The sequence below is a fragment of the Oncorhynchus nerka genome, linkage group LG4, assembly GCF_034236695.1.
Source record: "Oncorhynchus nerka isolate Pitt River linkage group LG4, Oner_Uvic_2.0, whole genome shotgun sequence".
Lineage (NCBI taxonomy): Eukaryota > Metazoa > Chordata > Actinopteri > Salmoniformes > Salmonidae > Oncorhynchus > Oncorhynchus nerka.
Window position 1 is genome coordinate 67,277,654 of NC_088399.1, and position 17,924 is coordinate 67,295,577.

Below are 17,924 nucleotides of genomic sequence, written 5' to 3' on the forward strand. Positions count from 1 at the left end.
CATACCCAAGACAAAGGGTGTAATTGGCCCAGGGCGCACCATTGAATTAACACAGACGTTCCTAGTAGCCATGCAACTTCCCTTGCAGTGAGGGGTTGCTGTGGAAACACCAGCTTCAAAGTGTTCCCCTCCAGAGCACTTGTATAGATAGATGGCTTCACAGAGATCTGTGTGAGCACTAACCTGTTGTATTGTCTCTCACCTGCGCATATCTTAAACGGATGAACCGCATTTCCCGTCTGACACAAGTGGTATAATAGAGGCTGATTATCTGATGTTTTGACGTCCTGATACAGTCAAATCCATGATAAGCTGCTTGACTATCTTTGAACTTCATATTCACGTTTCCGATTTCATAATTGTCAAGTGATAGGCCTAACCTAGATGTTATTCCAATCCCCCACAGGATCTTGGACATGTGATTTCTTAAAGAGAAGTGTCAAATTGTTCACGTTTCATGCTTGCAAAAAAATGACATCTAGTGTTGCTACTAAGCTACATCCAATGCCGTTTCCTATTCTACCTTCCCTAGAATCACCAGAATTCAACAAGCAGTCCAAGCAATATAGGCTAGACTGTTGCCGATACCAAAGCCATTCTCGATCCTCAATGAAAAGGAACTATTGGCCTAATGTGCCATTTAACTCGGACAATAAAACCTCTCATTTAATTTCTCCTCGTCTTGCCCCATAGTGTTCTAACTTTTTATCTTGTTAAAGTGAAATTAGCCCCTTTATAGAAAAGGCTCTAATGATCTGCCATTATTCAATTGAATAAAAAGTAGGTTGCGCCCCGTAATTGAATGTGGCACAGCATGCTTCCAAAATGCCCCATTGGATCTAGGTCAAAGGGGCAGACAGCATTTGACATCGCCATTATTGACTTATTCTTCTCCAGAAACTGACCAGAACTTGCCACACAAAGACAGAATGGAAATGAGAGAACAATAGGCTTGTCATATCATGAACTGCCTCCCCCAGAATGTCCCTCTCACTGTACTTTCGCTCTTGAAGTAATGGGACTGTCAAGCAGAATACTAACTGTACACACAATGTTGACCTAGGATGGGCTTGTTTTAGCTAAAACTGCTGACTCATGTAGTTATGGTCCTTCAGTTTTAATGCACTTTCAAGCTTTGTTTTTCCTTCTTCTTGTTGTATTGTAATGCAATCCACTCTGCTCTGCTGGTGGGGCTGTGTTTGTGTGGGCCACTTGTTCTGGTGACACATGGTGGGCCTATTATGGTGAGTCCCTCCCCATGCAGGGTCTGATGAATCCTCCTGTTGTTTCCTATGGCAGCCAGATAGTGAAGTGTCCACCACAGCTGAAGACTACTCCTCCGAGGTGAGTTACTTTTGTCATAGTTTACAACAAACAGAGAACACTCTTTTTATTGGTGTTAATATACTGTACTTGTAGGGATAGTTCACCCAAATTGCAAAATGTCTTATTTGTTTCCTCACCTTAAGTATTTGGTTCAGATTTGACAAAGGGTAAACTGACCATAGATCTGTTACTGAGGGCTTCTGCTGTTGAGGATTAGGGGCTTAGGTCCTGCCTTTTCCCAGGTTTCCTCTTGGAACAGACCACGTGACTCGGCTAGCTTGTTGCCAGGCACTCTCAGCTCTCCAAGTCTCCTTCTGTCATTTATCTGAACTTGACAAGTCAAAGTAGTCATGCCGCACCTCTCACCTCCCCCTCTTCTACATGGCCGCCATTAAAAGCTCTGCCTCTGACACCGAGTTTAATGGTTTCAAGAAGGCGGCAGTCATTACATTAAGTCTGACATGTACGACGGAACCAAAATACCACATTTAATTACATCCTTCACTCTGTGCTTTGTACATGAGTGAACAATGGGAAGCTGAACCAAGAAATCCTCCTGCTTTACCAAACAGTATTGTGAATTAACAGGTGAATGGCTGCCTTGAGATGACTGAGATCCCAATGGAGACTTCCAAGGAGTTTATCTGGGTACAGTACGACAATTGACTAGACAACGAGCCACTGTTTTTCGTTAACAAGCCAACTCACCTCTGCACTGACTGCACTCTTTTTTAAAAAAATGTAACATGTTTTCTCTGTCTCCGCACTGCATTCTGACCTCCTAACCCTGAGATTTTCCTCAGACTAACTCACTAACCAAGTCCCTTTTATTCTCTGCTTCTGGGATCCTCAGCTTGTGAAGTGGTTTTAATTTGAAGGCGAAGGACTGCAGAGCAGCAACAGCAGCATTGTCTTCGGGTTTAACAGCAGGGATGGGGAGTAGGGAAATTGACATTTCAGAGGTGCAAATTACTCTGGAAGTCAGAAGAGAAAGAGGAAAACAGGGAGGAAGAGAAGTAGAAAAAGAGATTGGGGATGGAGTGGTGAAGTGGCTAGAGAAGGGGGCGTTGGACAATTATACAAGAGCTGCTCATTTGCTAAATCACACGTAATCTTGCCATTTTCAGGTAGGAAGAGCGAGGGATGGTGAGAAAGAGGGGTTAGAGGCTGAGAAAAACAGCAAATTAAGTGATTGACTGTGTGTGATTTTGTTTGAGAGTTAAGAATGGTTTTAACTTCTGAGAACGAAAAGAAGAGAACTAGGTAGAAAGAAAAAGGGAAGTGTGACAGATAAGGTAACAGTAGTGAAATACAGAGCTAATGCGAAAGAGGGAACCATTGCCAGCACTGTGCTCTTTAATGGCTGCCAGTTCTTTGGCAGCTTTGATGTTGACTAGTAAATGTATATAATTCCCCTCAGTTCTGTGACGGTCTTGGATGCTAACTAATTGCTTCAGTGGTGGTTTTTGAGATGAGCTATTTGCTAAGCTAGCTACCATTTCGCCCTCAGTTCTGTGGCTATTTTGGATGTTAGATTATTTCTCATCTAGCCATTGTCACCCCCCCCCCCCCCCACACACACACACGACAGGAGGAAGTGGACCCTGTGCAGCAGGAGGCGAGGGACGGAAGGGTACAGGTCATGGAGGAAGAGCTGGCTGCCAAGACTCTGGTGGTGGAGGAGCTGAGCCGACAGCTGGAGGAATTTAGAGCGGCCTTCGGCACAGAGGGCGTGCAACAGGTAATGTGCTATGTGCGCTCTGTGTATGTATGAAGGAATTCAAATTGGTAGTTAAAGAAAAAAGTAAATAACCTGCTTCCCCTGTTAACTGCAAAAGTTCATATAACATAAAAAATGTTTGAGTCTAATTCATCAAGCAGATTGCATAAGGGGTTGGCCTTGCTTAGCCCACGCTGCTGGGCTGACCTTTGGTTGAGGATGCAGCTAAGAAATGGTTAGGGTAGCGAAGTTATTAGCAATATGAGAGCTCTCTTATGTTCTGATATTCAGAATACTACTCAAATATATGAGAGAACTCTGTAAATATCAAGTGAAATATATCACACATGTAACGTGCATATAAACTATTGTTGGTATTTCCCTTTTCAATGGAATACATCTCTTTTCTTGTTTGGTTTAAAAACATTGATCTGTGATCGTATTACCACCCATACTCCTTTACCCTCAAATATCCCAAATTAACTACTTCCATTGTTGAGACCACACTTTGTCTTTGTCAAAGTCAAGCCAGTGTACGATTTTCTTTCTCATAGTAAAGTGTGACTTGTGAATCACTGCCGTTGATTATGCAAGGTATACACAATGTACTCTTTTTGATCCTCCAGCTGCAGGACTTCGAGGCTGCCTTGAAGCAGCGCGACGGCATCATCACACAACTCACAGCCAATCTGCAGCAGTCTCGCAAAGAGAAGGATGAGGTCATGAGGGAGTTCCTGGAGATGACTGAGCAGAGCCAGAAACTGCACATTCAGTTCCAGCAGGTAAGACATTCTTGCATAGGCTATAACACTACCCTATAACATATTATCCCACCCTAGTCTATAATATAGTAAGAAAAATACATTAGGCAGGTGAGGTAGAAACCCATGACAAGCGTAGGGTTAGACTAGAATAAAAAAATACAAGAAAAGAGTTGTACCTTTCCCATAATTCCCAGGTTTTCCAGAGAACTTGGTTGGAAGATTCCCATAAACGGGTGTGAAAAAGCAGGAAATCTGGGTATCCACCATCTGGAATTTCTGGAAAACCTGGGAATTTTGGGAAAGTTACAGGAATTTTCCAACCCTAGGTTAGACATACCTGTACCAGTCCTATTATATCGTATTTTTCCTATGTCATCTTATTGTCTCGGAAGCTTTTCCCTGCTCTATCAACATTTTCATATATTTTATTACCGTCCTAATAATTATACAACAGATGTGGTGGTGATGTTGTTTTCTGTCATTTCCACGGGAACATGAACGCCCTCTGGTTTGATTGACAGCTGCAGGCAGGTGAGACGCTGAGGAACACCAGCCACAGCAGCACAGCGCAGGACCTCCTGCAGGCCAAGCAGCAGCTTGTCCAATACCAGCAGCAGCTGGAGGAGATGGACAGCCAGGTCAGAGGGCACCATGAGTTGAGCGAGGAACAGCAGCTGCAGATCAGCCAGCTCCAGCACCGGCTCAAGGAGGCTGAGATGGTGAGGCGGCTGCCTAGTTTGTGTTAGTCATTGCCTGTCATTCATGTGAAAACGTCTGCTTGTATTGATCTATTTAATGGATCTGTTTTAAAGGTGGTTGATTACCAGGTGTGTTTTAAAATCTGATTTAGATTTTCTAGTATTATTACCTTACAAAAACACAATTTAGTTTAAAGGCTGTTTGTAGAATTATTTCAGCCATTTAAATATGAGGCTTTAATTACATTTTACATTTATGTAAAAGTAATAATTACTTTTCCTCATAGGTGGAAAGAAGAACAGAAGAGTCATTTGCACAAAGGTTAAATGAGAAAGACCTGCTGATTGCTAAACAGGAGAGAATTATGGCAGAGCATGAGCGTTCCCTAATGCAACTTAGAAAAGATCTCACACATGTGGGCAGAGGGGCTGAGGAGTCACTTGCCCAAAGGGTAAATGAAAAAGACCTGCTGATTTCGGAGCAAACTGCAATAATAACAGAACATGAGCGTACACTGACCATGCTCAAGGTGGAGCTTGCACAGGTGGGAAGAATGACTGAGGAGACTTTTGCACAAAAGTTGAACGAGAAAGAACTGCTGATCGCTGAGCAAGAGAGAGTCATGTCAGAACATGACTCCTCCCTCCACCAGTTAAAGGATGAGTTGACAACCTCAGAGAAATGCTTAAACGACCTCAACCAGCAAATTACCGCAAAGGCCCAAGAGCTGGAGAGCTGTAAGAGTAACTTGGATAACTGTAAGAGGGACTTAGAGAGCACTACGAATCAGTTGAATAGCTGTAGGGTTGAGTTGGAGGGCAGTAAGGGTGAGTTGTATAGCTGTAGGATTGAGCTGGAGAGCAGTAAGGGTGAGCTGGATAGCTTTAGGTTTGAGCTGGAGAGCAGTAAGGGTGAGTTGGTTAGTCGTAGGGTTGAGCTGGAGAGCAGTAAGGGTGAGCTTGAGAGCTGTAGGGTTGAGCTGGAGTCCTGCAGGGGCGAACTCTCAGCCTCCAGGCAGAAGGAGCGGATGTCCTCCAGCGAGATCCAGCAGCTGATGGGTACCGTGGAAGACCTCCAGAAGCGATGCCACCAGGGCAGCCTGTCAGAGTGTGACACCCTCCAGAGGATGGAGGAGGACTCAGCCCGCAGGCTGGATCATCTCAGGACGGAGCTAGACGAGATGTACGGTGAGCAGATAGTCCAGATGAAGCAGGAGCTTCGCTTGCAGCACTCTGCGGCTCTGGAGCGGGTCACGGCGCAGCATTGCAAGGAGCTAGAGCTTCTGAAATCCCAGCAATCCGTGACCAGACCTAGTCCCGAGGTGGTGATCGAGCTCAAGGGCAAGATCGTAGTGCTTCAGCAGAGGCTCCAAGAGGCCCAGGTGCTCCGTGAGAAGACCAGACAGGAGCTGTCCCAAGTGGCACAGGAGAAGCTCAACCTCCAGGGTCAGGTGGTTGATCACCTCCATGACCTCCGCTCAGCCCGGTCCAAGGTGGAGCAGGCCTCCAAGAACATCGCTGTCCGTGAGAGTCTTCAGGGCGAGCTGCAGCTCCTCCAGGAAACCATTGATGACCTGAAGGCCCAGCTAGCCACCGCTGCGGAGTCGGCAGTAGAGATCGAGGCCAAGCATGAGTCGGAGACAACCAACTACAAGATCAAACTGGAGATGATGGAGCGGGAGAAGGACGCAGTGCTGGACCGCATGGCTGAGTCACAGGAGGCAGAACTGGAGAGGCTGAGGACACAGCTCCTCTTCAGCCACGAGGAGGAGCTCATTCTCCTTCGGGAAGACCTCCGAAGGGAGAGCCAGCTCAACACCGAGAATCTCCTTAACGAGGCGTCCATCCGGCACGGCCGAGCTCTGGAGGAGTTGCGAAACGCGTACAAGGACGAGCGGGATGAGCTGTTGCACCAAATCTTTGCACTGAAAGATGACTTGAAGATGGCGCTGCACAGCTCGAAAGCCGAAGAGCTGGTGGTGCAACTCAAGGATGTTCAAGTTGAGGAATTGAGAAAGGGTGGAGAAGAAAGGGTCAGAATGGAGAGGGAAATCCAAATACTGCTGAAAAAGAATGAGCTGCTAGAAAACCAGTCCAAAGAGCAAGAAAAGAGCTGGGACAATAAATGGAGGAAGCAGGAATCTGAAAAGAGGATTTTGATGGAAACCAACAACGCCATGAAAGAGGAAGTGGAGTCCAAAATGGAAAAAATCCAATCCTTCATGATAGAAAATGAACAAAAGCAGAGACAAGTAGTGGAGTTGCAAGAGGAGATTGAAAAGCAGAGGAATACATTCTCTTTTGCAGAAAAGAACTTTGATGTGAACTATCAGGAGCTCAAGGAGGAGTACATGTGCCTTGTTGAGGTAAAGGCGCAGTTGGAGGAGAGGATTCTCAAGGAGACACTTGTGTATGAGTCTAAACTTGCTAGCTTCCAGTCGCAGATTCAGGAGCTGAGGGAGAACAAGGAAACTAACAAAATGGAGGACAAGTCCAAAGACAACTGCGGTGCGTCGATAGAAAAATACACTACTGAGCTGACGGAGAAGCTGAAGGTAGCTCTGGCAGAGAAGGAGGAACTGGCTATGAGGCTGTCTAAAGTTACCGAGCAGCTCACTGTTACAGAAGGTGAATTTGATGAGCTGGAAGGAGAGCTGAGTCAGGTCAGGAGAGAAAACAAGGAGGTAATCGCCCAAAATGAAAACCTGGAGGAAGAGCTCGAAAGAGAGCGGGAGACTCTGAAGGAGAGAAAGGGAGAGATAGAACTGCAGAGAGAGGAGGGAGGGAGAGCTGCTCAGAGCCAAGCGAAGCTCCAACAGAGAGGGCAGCCTGTTCAGTCTGCAGCCCCAGCTTGCTCCATCGAGGATCATCACCTCCAAATCGAATCTCTCCAAGGGGAGGTAGTGGTTCTCCCCTCCTCCTTACAGGCCGCCGAAATAGAGCAAGACTGCCTCCGACACACCCCGGAGGCTTGGCACCAGAGCCAAACGCTAACTCTATCTGCAGCCCCATCTCAGGTCTCAACTGTTGGAGAGGGACCTGTTGAGTGTAGCTCCGCTTTGGAGCCTTCAGCCTCTGGGTCACACAGGCGCAAGACACAGCAGCGACGAGGAAAGAAGAAGCGCCAGAGCTCTGCCCAGACAAAAGAGAAGAGGGAGAAGGAGGAGGTGGCGGAGAGAAACAAAGCTGGAGGTGCTACTGCTGCAGCAGAGTGGGAGGCACGGGCTCGGATGGAGAGCCAGGTTCCGTCGATCTCGCAGCAGAGGACCGGGAAAGATGACGCCACAGACGGGTACCACGGTGACGGAGAGAGAGACTGCGTTGGGAAGCAGGTAGGCATTCACACACAGCTGCTGCTGCAGTCTCTTAGCTGGAATAGCCCCCCGCTATGGAAACGATAATTGCCATGCCTTTTATTTTTTCCTCTTTCACTCTCACTCGCTCTCTCAATCCCTGCATTTTCATAAGTCTGAAATTATCTTTCTGATTGAGCTGTTAAAATGTTTAATAGAGTATTTTCATTTTGGTCTTATGTTAATGCACTAATTGACTATTGTTGAAATAACCAGCAAACAATTGATCATGATCTTAACCAGTACTATGTAACGATGAATCATTACTCCCTTGTTAAATCTTACAACTGTTGATCATTACTCGATGCAGGTGAATGGAATTTGTGTTCATACACTACATAGACTGAATCAAAGGCTTATTTTAAAACCTGGCTGAGGTGAGGTTTGCCTGTTTAGCACTGAACAGTTAAAAAAAAAAAATATTCAGCCAATCTGTAATGACTGATGGGCTTGATTACAAAGTGCCCGACAGAGGCTGGCTCTCATAGGCAGTGAATAACAGAAGTACATCCTTAGGTAAAAATATTCAATATTTTGTCTTTGATTGTCAGGCCACGCATACCACTCATTTTAAAGCAGGAGAGGCTGAATGGGAGGTATCAATTGGATCAATGCACAGAGATTCTGAAGACTGTAGGAGAGGCTGTTGCATGAACACACAGAGCATTTAAATTATTAAGTTGAAATCACCATTAAGCTTTACTCAAGCAGTTATATAAGAATTATAATCAGCCTTCATTGACTAGGCTCTTATCTTCAAAGCTAAAACGATCCATGAAAAGACGTATGTTGTTATCTCTCATGAATATCCTTTTCTAGCTAAGGAACGTCTTTGCTTTTATGTAGAGAAACATATACATTATAGTTTCTTTCCGTTCTGCAGGGAGTAAGTGCTCAAAGTTGAGAAGCCATTTTGTGTCATTGCCAGTACCAGTCAAAAGTTTTGACACACCTACTCATTCAAGGGTTTTTCTTTATTTTTACTTGTTTAACATTGTAGAATAATAGTGAAGACAACAAAACTATGAAATAACACATATTGAATCATGTGGTAACCAAAAAAGTGTTAAACAAATCAAAATAGATGTATATGTCCAAGGCTTCACATCAGTAGAGCAATGTCAAGGATGCATAGAATTTTGCTCGCATCAGTGCACCACAGTATGTTCACTTTCACTTACTGGGAAGGACCCCTTAATAGCTTACATGAGTCTTTCTATAAATTAGGCCTAGGACTGCATGTCCTTCAAGCAGGGTTCATACAGACATTGGCAAGTCAAATTCAAAGACTTTCAGGGACTTTAACAAAGCACTTAATTGTGTTTTTCAGGGGATGTCAATGTTATACATTTGTATAATTTATATAATTAAGAATAAGAATAATGCATTGATATTCCAATGAATGTTATTACGTTCTAAATTATGAGAATAATACGGACTTGTCTTACTAAATAAATTAGATGCATGCATTGCGTTGTTTGCTCTATAAAACGTTAGTTCATATTCAAGTTTTTTTCTCTAAATTACATTTAGCTTTTGGGGTGATGTGATTGGTCTGAAGCCAAATCCAAACGTAACACTTTTCTTTGGTGCGCCAGGATCATTCACAGTTGTGCTCGCTCAGTTTTGCTGAATGCTGATTGGCTATAATTTCATTTATTTTCGTCTAGAGGGGCCAAATGTTTCGCTTGCTCTGATGCTTTCTCCACTCTTGCGAATTTAAGGAAGTTTATGAACCACAGCGGGAAGAAAGATTATTATTTATTTATTTATTTTCATTTTTGGGAAAGCCTGGCTTCCCTTAGGCAACAGCAGTGGTGTGTATTCATGGATGCCAAGGTGCCCAACGCAGGCACACATACTTTAATAAAGCCATGAGTAGTGGCAGCTTTAATCTTACCATCGTTGTTTTCATACTGAGAAAGCAACCAATAACCAGGTTCATTTTGTAAGGGAACAGTTTTCATGGAAAGCCAAGTTGAAGCCAGCATTAGATGTTGTTGTCCTCCATAATAACCACACATGGTTTTACCTCAACAGAGTAGCGCAACACCCGTCAATTGAAGCGGTGGGAAACATACAAAAGTGGCCACATCGCTTACAGAAACGGCTCAAAGAAAATCACTGATAATTATAAGGGATCAGAAGATCTTATAAATTGGCTACAATAATTACAAGTACCAAATTGAGGAATATGATTTTCAAGGTAGGCCTATTCCAGTACTTGGATTTCTGAGGTAAAAAATTTGTGTTCCAAGTTGGCTATTTCAGGCCCCATTTGTATTGTTTATAAATGCAGGTGTAACATGGAAACCAAAATGTATTTGTCATGTTATTTCATTCCCAGATCATAGCCTAATGAGTTTCTTCAGAATATGTCATATGTTGTCTTTATATCTAGAATAATGAATTGGAATAGTGTTTGGTGTTGTTCAATACATAATTGCTCACAGTAGACTGTGTCTAATCCGAGGCACAAAAACATGAACTCATTAACTTGATGCTTCTTCTGTTAAATCTGCTGTAAAGTAAGCAGAACACAACAGATGATCAACATCGATTTTACTAGGGATTTTACATCCAAGCACAACTGTCTTCACCGGCGTGAAGACACCAACATTTTAAGGACTTTCTTCGCGAACAACTTTGTTTCCCAACACCTGGCACATGCAACAGCTTATCACAACAGCTTTTTGTCACTTGACTGTCATTCAGAAAATTCCTTATTGAATCAGATGATGATGTGTGAAAATATCATGGTGTAATTACAACTTGACACCAAATGCACATCCAACAAGTATTATCCATGAATATTGAAGAACCACGTTAATGACAGTATTGATTTAGGTTTTAAGTATAAAGGTAAGGTGACTTTTGTTTAGAAGCATTCGATTTTGCAATTACATGGTTTTTGGGGGATTTGTTTGCCCATAAACTGTTTTCACCGCATAACATTAGGAGACATGGAATGTTATGTAGTCAAACTGCATTTCTGACATCTCTTTACAAAAAACTTTCCAACAGCTAGACCCGGGTATGTACAGGGTTCAAGTTCAATGTCTAATTGAACTGATTACATATTTTTATTTGACCTTTTATTTAACTAGGCAAGTCAGTTAAGAACAAATTCTAATTTTCAATGACAGCCTAGGAACAGTGGGTTAACTGCTTTGTTCAGTGGCAGAACGACAGATTTTTACCTTGTCAGCTCGGGGATTCGATCTTGCAACCTTCGGTTACTAGTTCAACACTCTAACCACTAGGCTACCTGCTTAATATATGATATAATAATATATATCATATATGCTTAAGATATGATAAAACAACAATTTAAACTGCCATAAATGCATCGACAGAAAAATGTTTTATGTCACACTATTTTGGACAAATCCGTCAAGACACCAACCATGAGAAAGGGTTAAACATGAATTTTAAATCAACTCATACATTTTATTGAATATAGCTAAGCTATGGTATGTTTCCCCCTTAATGTAATTACATGTTTACAGATTTGCATATTATCAATTACTTATTCATATCTGTGACAACTTGTCCAGCGTAGGAAATCCTCACTGGTAGCGTGGTTTATAAAAATACCCACATTTATAAATGCTCATATAAAAAAACAAGAAAATATTGCTATTGCATCTTGTTCTTTGTATCAATAATATGTGCAAGTGAATTACATAAGCATTCATTGCTATGAATAAATTGCTAATGAATATGAAATGCTTCCGAAGCGGTCTTAGTCTTTACAGTGTGGCCTTCTCAGTAAGTGTTTCATTGTGTTTTATGCCATACGTACTTACTGCACTGTTGTCGCCAGACCCCGTCAAAGTGTTTTTATTAACTTTTAATCTCTTCTGTTACAATGGCTACTTTTTTCTCCTCTTTTCAGGGGAAGAGCGTAGATGGGATGGAGTGTTGGGTGGACTCTGTAGCGAAGCAAGAGGAGGACAGGGACAGCGAAACCACAGAGCATGTAAATGTCACCTGAGCTCAAATCTGCCTGTGCTTTTCGCTCCGGCCTGAGTTGCTGGCTTAGTACAGTGGGTTTGGAAGGTCAATCAACCAGTGGAAAAACTTCATACAGAACTATGGGCACCCAGTAGTAAGACCGTGATGAAAGGCAAACCTTCCTTTTGTCACCCATTTGTATTATTATGAGTAATGCTTGGTTGTTGTGTCATCAAGTGTTATACTGCCCACACTGCTAATAATTAGTGTGAAATAACCAAAGTAAGAACTATGAATCTGTTTAGAAAGTTTCAGTATGCAGTTATTCATCCTTGCAGTATTTGCAGTGTCATATTCTACGTAGCTACGTGCATTAGGCTACTAAGCATGTGCTTGACATCAATTTGCTACATGTCCTACTGTAATATGGGCTGGAGTGGGCTGGATAAATTGCAATCAAACAAAGCGTTATGAAAGTAACAGTGTTATTACCATTCCACACAAAAATGCATTGCACGCAGCAAATAGAACTGTCATCAAAGAAAAAAATCATGATTTCACGAGTGTAGCTGCAACACATCTGCGTTTCCACATCCATCCAAGGATGAGAGGAAAGCCCTGCCGTATCCCCATTATTTTGGCTGTAGAATAGATAACAGCTGGCCCCTCGTTTGTTGTGCTAAAGCCCAGGTGCTCCACCCTGTTTCTTTTATAAAATTAGGGCAACAGGCATTCCCCATTTCCATTCAAAACAATGTCCTGTGGTGGGTGGACTGGCCAACATATTTGGGGTTGCACCTTTTGGAATGTATGTTTAAATGTACACTCAAAAATATGGCATCATACAGCAGGCCGACTTCCTGCTTACAGATAAACAACAACTGGCAAGCCTAAAGTACATTTGGAGAGGCCAATAGTGGTTTACAATCATCTTGTTGATATGTGTATGATGTCATATTGCTAAGAATAACTTAAATTCATCATGTGTAAGTTGCAACGAGCACATTCTATTCTTTGGAATTTGTGTGTCTTACTCCTGAAACAATCTCTATTGTGCAACCATAGGTGGACTGAGGGATTATGTCCATTTTGGTTTATGTAATTCTATGCTTTCTTTTCTCTCTCTCTTTGTGCAGGTGGAGTGCAGGCTGCAGCTGGAGGCCCAGCGGATCAGCCTGTCTCAGATGCACGCTGCACAGCTGGAGCTGCTCCGGGAGCAGACAGATGCCCGTGTGAGCACACTTGAGCAGGAGCTGGGTTTCTTGAAAAAAACATGGGACAAAGGTATGTGTGTGGTTTTGAGTGCAGGTCGATGTATGGATGAGTTGTTGTCTGGTGGTGGGGTTGAGATAGGGATATGGCAAGTGTGTTTGTGTGGTAGGAAACCTTGTGGTGGTTAGAGGTGTGTGTGTGTATATGTTTTAATGTGTGTGCACTGCGCACATGTATATTTAATTATGTATGTGTATCTGGGCGTGTGGGGTTAGACGGGCCATGTTGAATTGGTTTATTTTTATCTATCATTCGTGATGTCATCCATGCTACAAACTGTAGATAGAAAACAGGAGACTCACATGGAAGTTATTCAGTCTCTTTTGCATTCATCCTATTTTAGTAATTGAATGTTTGTGTACCATGTGTGCTCAATATAAGCCAATAATAATGTATGCTTTTGTTGTTTTTCTCGGACTTCACAGATGATCTCAGAAGCTCTAAGTACCAGAATGTGGTGCAAGTTGTGTCTGAAGAGTGCAAGCAACTCATCCTGGTAGTTAACATTCATCACACACACACACACACACACACACACACACACACACACACACACACACACACACAAAAGAAAACAAGTATTGATTAATGTTCCTTTGCACTGTCAATTACTTTTGATATGAGAACATTATTAGACAGAATTATTTCAGGTTCAGACATTGATTCTTACTACTCGAATGAGTGTTTTGTTTGAGAGCTATTTTGCTGTTCTCTTTATACAGTCCTTTGCTAAACTTTTCGGGGAGGAGTTCTTGGAGTATCTCCACCCCACTGATGTCGAGGACTGGAAGATTCATTGGTTTGAGAAGGAAGAAACCAGGGATCCCAGTGCTGTTTTACAGGAAGCGAAAGGTGCTTTATTGGTTGTGATGTCTACCAAATGACAGCAATACTACATAAAGAACACGCAGCCTATGAAATGAGTGGCTGACTAATGAAAACGTCTAAATAAGTCACACGCCGATCTTGACTGCTGCATGATAAAATGACAAATTAGTACATATTGTGTTTTGTGTTTTCCTCCAGTTTACATTTGCGTACGCACATCAAATCCAGCTACATCAATGATAAATGGGATCTCTTATAGTAGTGAAGATACTTCACAAACTGAGACTGCATGAGGATATATTTGTAAAGGACATTTCTTCTGTCTGGTTTCTATAGAAATGTATAGAGACCTTCAGCAGGTGAAGCAGAGGATTGAACAGGAGCACGGTCGTCTCCTACAGCTCCAGTCCTTACTGAAGGCAGATGGCAATAAGGTAGGATGGACTGCTACATACTGTGTGTGTAAAACTGTTTATTTAGTTAGCTCTCTGTGTCAAACTCATTCCACGGAGGGCCGGGTGTCTGCAGGTTTTTGCTCCTCCCTTGTACTTGATTGATGAATTAAGGTCACTAATTAGTAAACAACTCCCCTCACATGGTTTTTGAGGTCTTAATTGAAAAGTAAAATCCCCAAACCATCTGAGGCCCTCCATGGAATGAGTTTGACACACCTGCTTTAAGAGGTTTAGTCCAAGAGTTTATGAATTGGTGGGGGAAAAAACATATAAGTCATTTATTTAATTGGATATGTTTAGATGTCACGACACCAACCTCGTTATTGTTTGAAATGTAATCACAGTATTATGACGGGGATGAAAAGCAACAATAATATTATTTGGCTACAGTAATTGCTAGGACACTAGCACTCAGCTTTTACATTTTTAACTCTGCTAGTTAATAATGAAATGACGAATGAAAGCTAATTGGCTTTAATGATAACGCCAACAAACACTGCTGTCAAACTCTTATTGTCATTCTTAGATTGAGGTGATGCAGCTGATGTACGATGAGCTGAAGCGCAGCAGTGAGGAGAAGATCGCCAGCCTGCGCAGGCACATCGAAAGCTCCAGCATCTCTACACACAATCTCAAGGGTAAATTTAGATATATACTGTATGTCTAAACCAAAATGGTGCTGGGTTATGTGGTGTCCATCTTCTACACAATCTGTTGTGCATTTGGAAAGTCTGCGAGCCTCAATCCCAAAATGAATGGGAAAGATGGGCACTGTCTACCACCATCTACATAGTCATGCTAATGCTAACACCATCGCTCTCTACCCAGATCTGAGGGAGCCGACCGCGGCCTCGCCCTCCTCCCACGCTGCTGAGGATATCCAGAAGCTGAGGGCTGACGTCCATCAGCAGCGGGCCCAGCTGGAGGAATGCCACAGAATGGAAGTGGAGCGCCTCAGGGCCTACTACCAGCAGCAGGCCAAAGCGACTGAGGAGCACTATGCTACCGAGCTCATTATGCTACAGCAGCACCTCGATGAGGTCACGGGCACCGAGGCCCAGTTCAGGTAATAGTGATGATGATGATCATGACTAAGGTGTAGAAGTGGCCCTACATAAATCACATGCAAGAGCTTCTCACAGTGTTTATACTAGACACTACAACCTACAACCTATCGATTTCTGGACCAATCAGACTGTGTTCGCATTCGGTGTAGGATTGGGGAGGTACTCAGATCCAGACTCATTGCAGAGGAGAAACTAATGTTAGTGGGTGTGGGGTAATGTTTGGCTAGAGCAAGGAGTCTGGGTAGCCAGGCAAGAGGAAAACCCCATCATCAACCGTTTCACATGGCATGTAATCTTGACACGAATTTTAAACTCAAACTAAATCCAACTCATGAATCCAACTCAACATATGAATTGGTTAGTCCACAAGCACGTCATAGGTAATACATATTATCGAAGAAACACAGCCACCGGTGCACAAGTGAGAAAGTACATTTTCCCCTCCCCCATGGGAGTATTTGAAACAGTCATGAGAAGGATCCTACTCCTGTGTGTGCGCGTGCGCATAGAGAGTGCAGCAGCACTTCTCAGATCACTGTGACCCGATACCACCGGGTATGAAATTCTACAGCTGCCATTCAGGCCCACTTTAATTGCCAAGGCATTAGCAAACTCCTTATTCCTTTGAAAGTAGATTTCAGTTTTATTCAATCCCTCCTGGGTCCATTATTATTAGCATGGCTTTAATCTCCTGATATCTCTCCCCCAGTGGCACAGCAGTCTAAGGCACTGCATCGGAGTACTAGAAGTGTCACTACAGATCCGGGTTCGATCCCGGACTGTGTCACTTCCTGGAGCTACCGGGAGACGCACAATTGGCCCAGCGTCGTCCGGGTTAGGAGAGGGCTTGGCCGGCTGGGATGTCCTTGTCTAATCTCACTCTTGTGACTCCTTGTGGCGGCCGGGCGCATGCATGCTGACTTTGGTCGCCAGCTGTATGGTGTTTCCTCTGACACATTAGTGCGGCTGGCTTCCAGGGTAAGTTGGCAGTTAGTGAAGAAGCAGTGCGGCTTGACAGGGTCGGGTTTAGGAGGACGCATGGCTCTCGACCTTCCCCTGTCCCGGGTCTGTACGGGAATTGCAGCGATGGGACAAGACTGTAACTACCAATTTGGATATCACAAATTGAAAAAAATAAATGTATCATCTCCTGATATCTAAATTATTTTCACTATATAAAAGGGATGTAACATTCACGCATCCATCCCAATTAAATGTTGGTTTTCGGAACCAAACCAATCCAAATCTAGCATGCATCCGTCAGAAAATCTATTCAAAAGTTATAAATAGCTTTCACAGTTTGTTTGGACTTGTATTTTCAGAATGTAGAAAGAATGTATTATATCTCGTCTTTTGTGACAACTTATGCGTCCTTTCCTTCAGTGTTGAACTGCATGTAACTGTGTTGAGTCATTGATCTACAAATCATTTTGCATGCCGGACAAACCCAGGTAATACCAGTAGGCTAGACAAATTGTGCACAGCTTCGCGCCTGACCAACGAGAGGTAAGCCTATTCCTGATCTGACACATCTGCGCGTCACCATTCAAATGTTTTTTAAATGGCTTCTGCAATATTAGGCTTTATTAGTTGAGTGACTACCAATGTAATTTGCTAGGTTGTTTTTATCAAATGCTCTGTTGAAAAGTTGTGCTTTACCAAAATAAAAGCAAGCTACTGGAGACCACTCTTGTGTGGCTATATACCTGCTAAACAGGGCTTACAATAGATTTTATTTTGATCAGGTTCACCATCAGCAATAGTTTTGATAATTTTGCTGTGAACAATCAATCAGTGTATGTGGTAATTTTTAGTTTGTGCCTTCAGAAAGTACTCATACCCCTTGACTTTTTCCACATTTTGCAGTGATTTTTTTCTGACCCATGTTCGCACAATGCCCCATAATGACACTAAAAACATGTTTTTATACATTTTTGCAAATCTTTACAAAAATACCTATTTACATAAGTATTCCACCCCTGAATCAATACATGTTTGAATCACCTTTGGCAGGGATTACAGCTGTGAGTCTTTCTGGGTAAGTCTTTAAGAGCTTTGCACACCTGGATTGTACAATATTTTCCCATTATTCTTTTTTAAATTCTTCAAGCTCTGTCAAGTTGGTTGTTGATCATTGCTAGACAGCCATTTTAAAGTCCTGACATTAGATTTTCAAGCCTATTTATGTCCAAACTTTAACTAGGCCTCTCAAGAACATTCAATATCGTCTTGGTTTTAGGCCGTCAGTGTTTTAAGTTTTTTTATTTTTTTATTTCACCTTTATTTAAACAAATAGGCCAGTTGAGAACAAGTTCTCATTTACAACTGCGACCTGGCCAAGATAAAACAAAGCAGTGCGACAAAAACAACAACCTAGAGTTACACATGGGATAAACAATTGTACAGTCAATAACACAATAGACAAAATCTGTACACAGTGTGTGCAAATTAAGTAAGGAGGTAAGGCAATAAATAGGCCACTAG

General features: G+C 42.7%; 1 protein-coding gene across 7 annotated transcripts in view; it reads left to right on the plus strand.

Annotated features, from left to right (window-relative positions):
* Positions 1 to 17,924, plus strand: part of LOC115128484 (A-kinase anchor protein 9-like) — a 138,620-nt gene that overhangs the window by 25,779 nt on the left and 94,917 nt on the right. For 6 of the 7 annotated variants that reach the window (XM_029658349.2, XM_029658347.2, XM_029658350.2 and 3 more), the window contains exons 3-15: positions 1,300 to 1,344; positions 1,915 to 1,974; positions 2,918 to 3,067; positions 3,673 to 3,828; positions 4,332 to 4,529; positions 4,796 to 7,840; positions 11,760 to 11,843; positions 12,955 to 13,102; positions 13,516 to 13,586; positions 13,813 to 13,942; positions 14,255 to 14,352; positions 14,900 to 15,011; positions 15,202 to 15,439. In XM_029658349.2, the coding sequence (XP_029514209.2) occupies positions 1,300 to 1,344; positions 1,915 to 1,974; positions 2,918 to 3,067; positions 3,673 to 3,828; positions 4,332 to 4,529; positions 4,796 to 7,840; positions 11,760 to 11,843; positions 12,955 to 13,102; positions 13,516 to 13,586; positions 13,813 to 13,942; positions 14,255 to 14,352; positions 14,900 to 15,011; positions 15,202 to 15,439 (4,535 nt within the window). The remainder of the gene's footprint in view (positions 1 to 1,299; positions 1,345 to 1,914; positions 1,975 to 2,917; positions 3,068 to 3,672; positions 3,829 to 4,331; positions 4,530 to 4,795; positions 7,841 to 11,759; positions 11,844 to 12,954; positions 13,103 to 13,515; positions 13,587 to 13,812; positions 13,943 to 14,254; positions 14,353 to 14,899; positions 15,012 to 15,201; positions 15,440 to 17,924) is intronic. The other variant, XM_029658352.2, reaches the window with a different exon arrangement.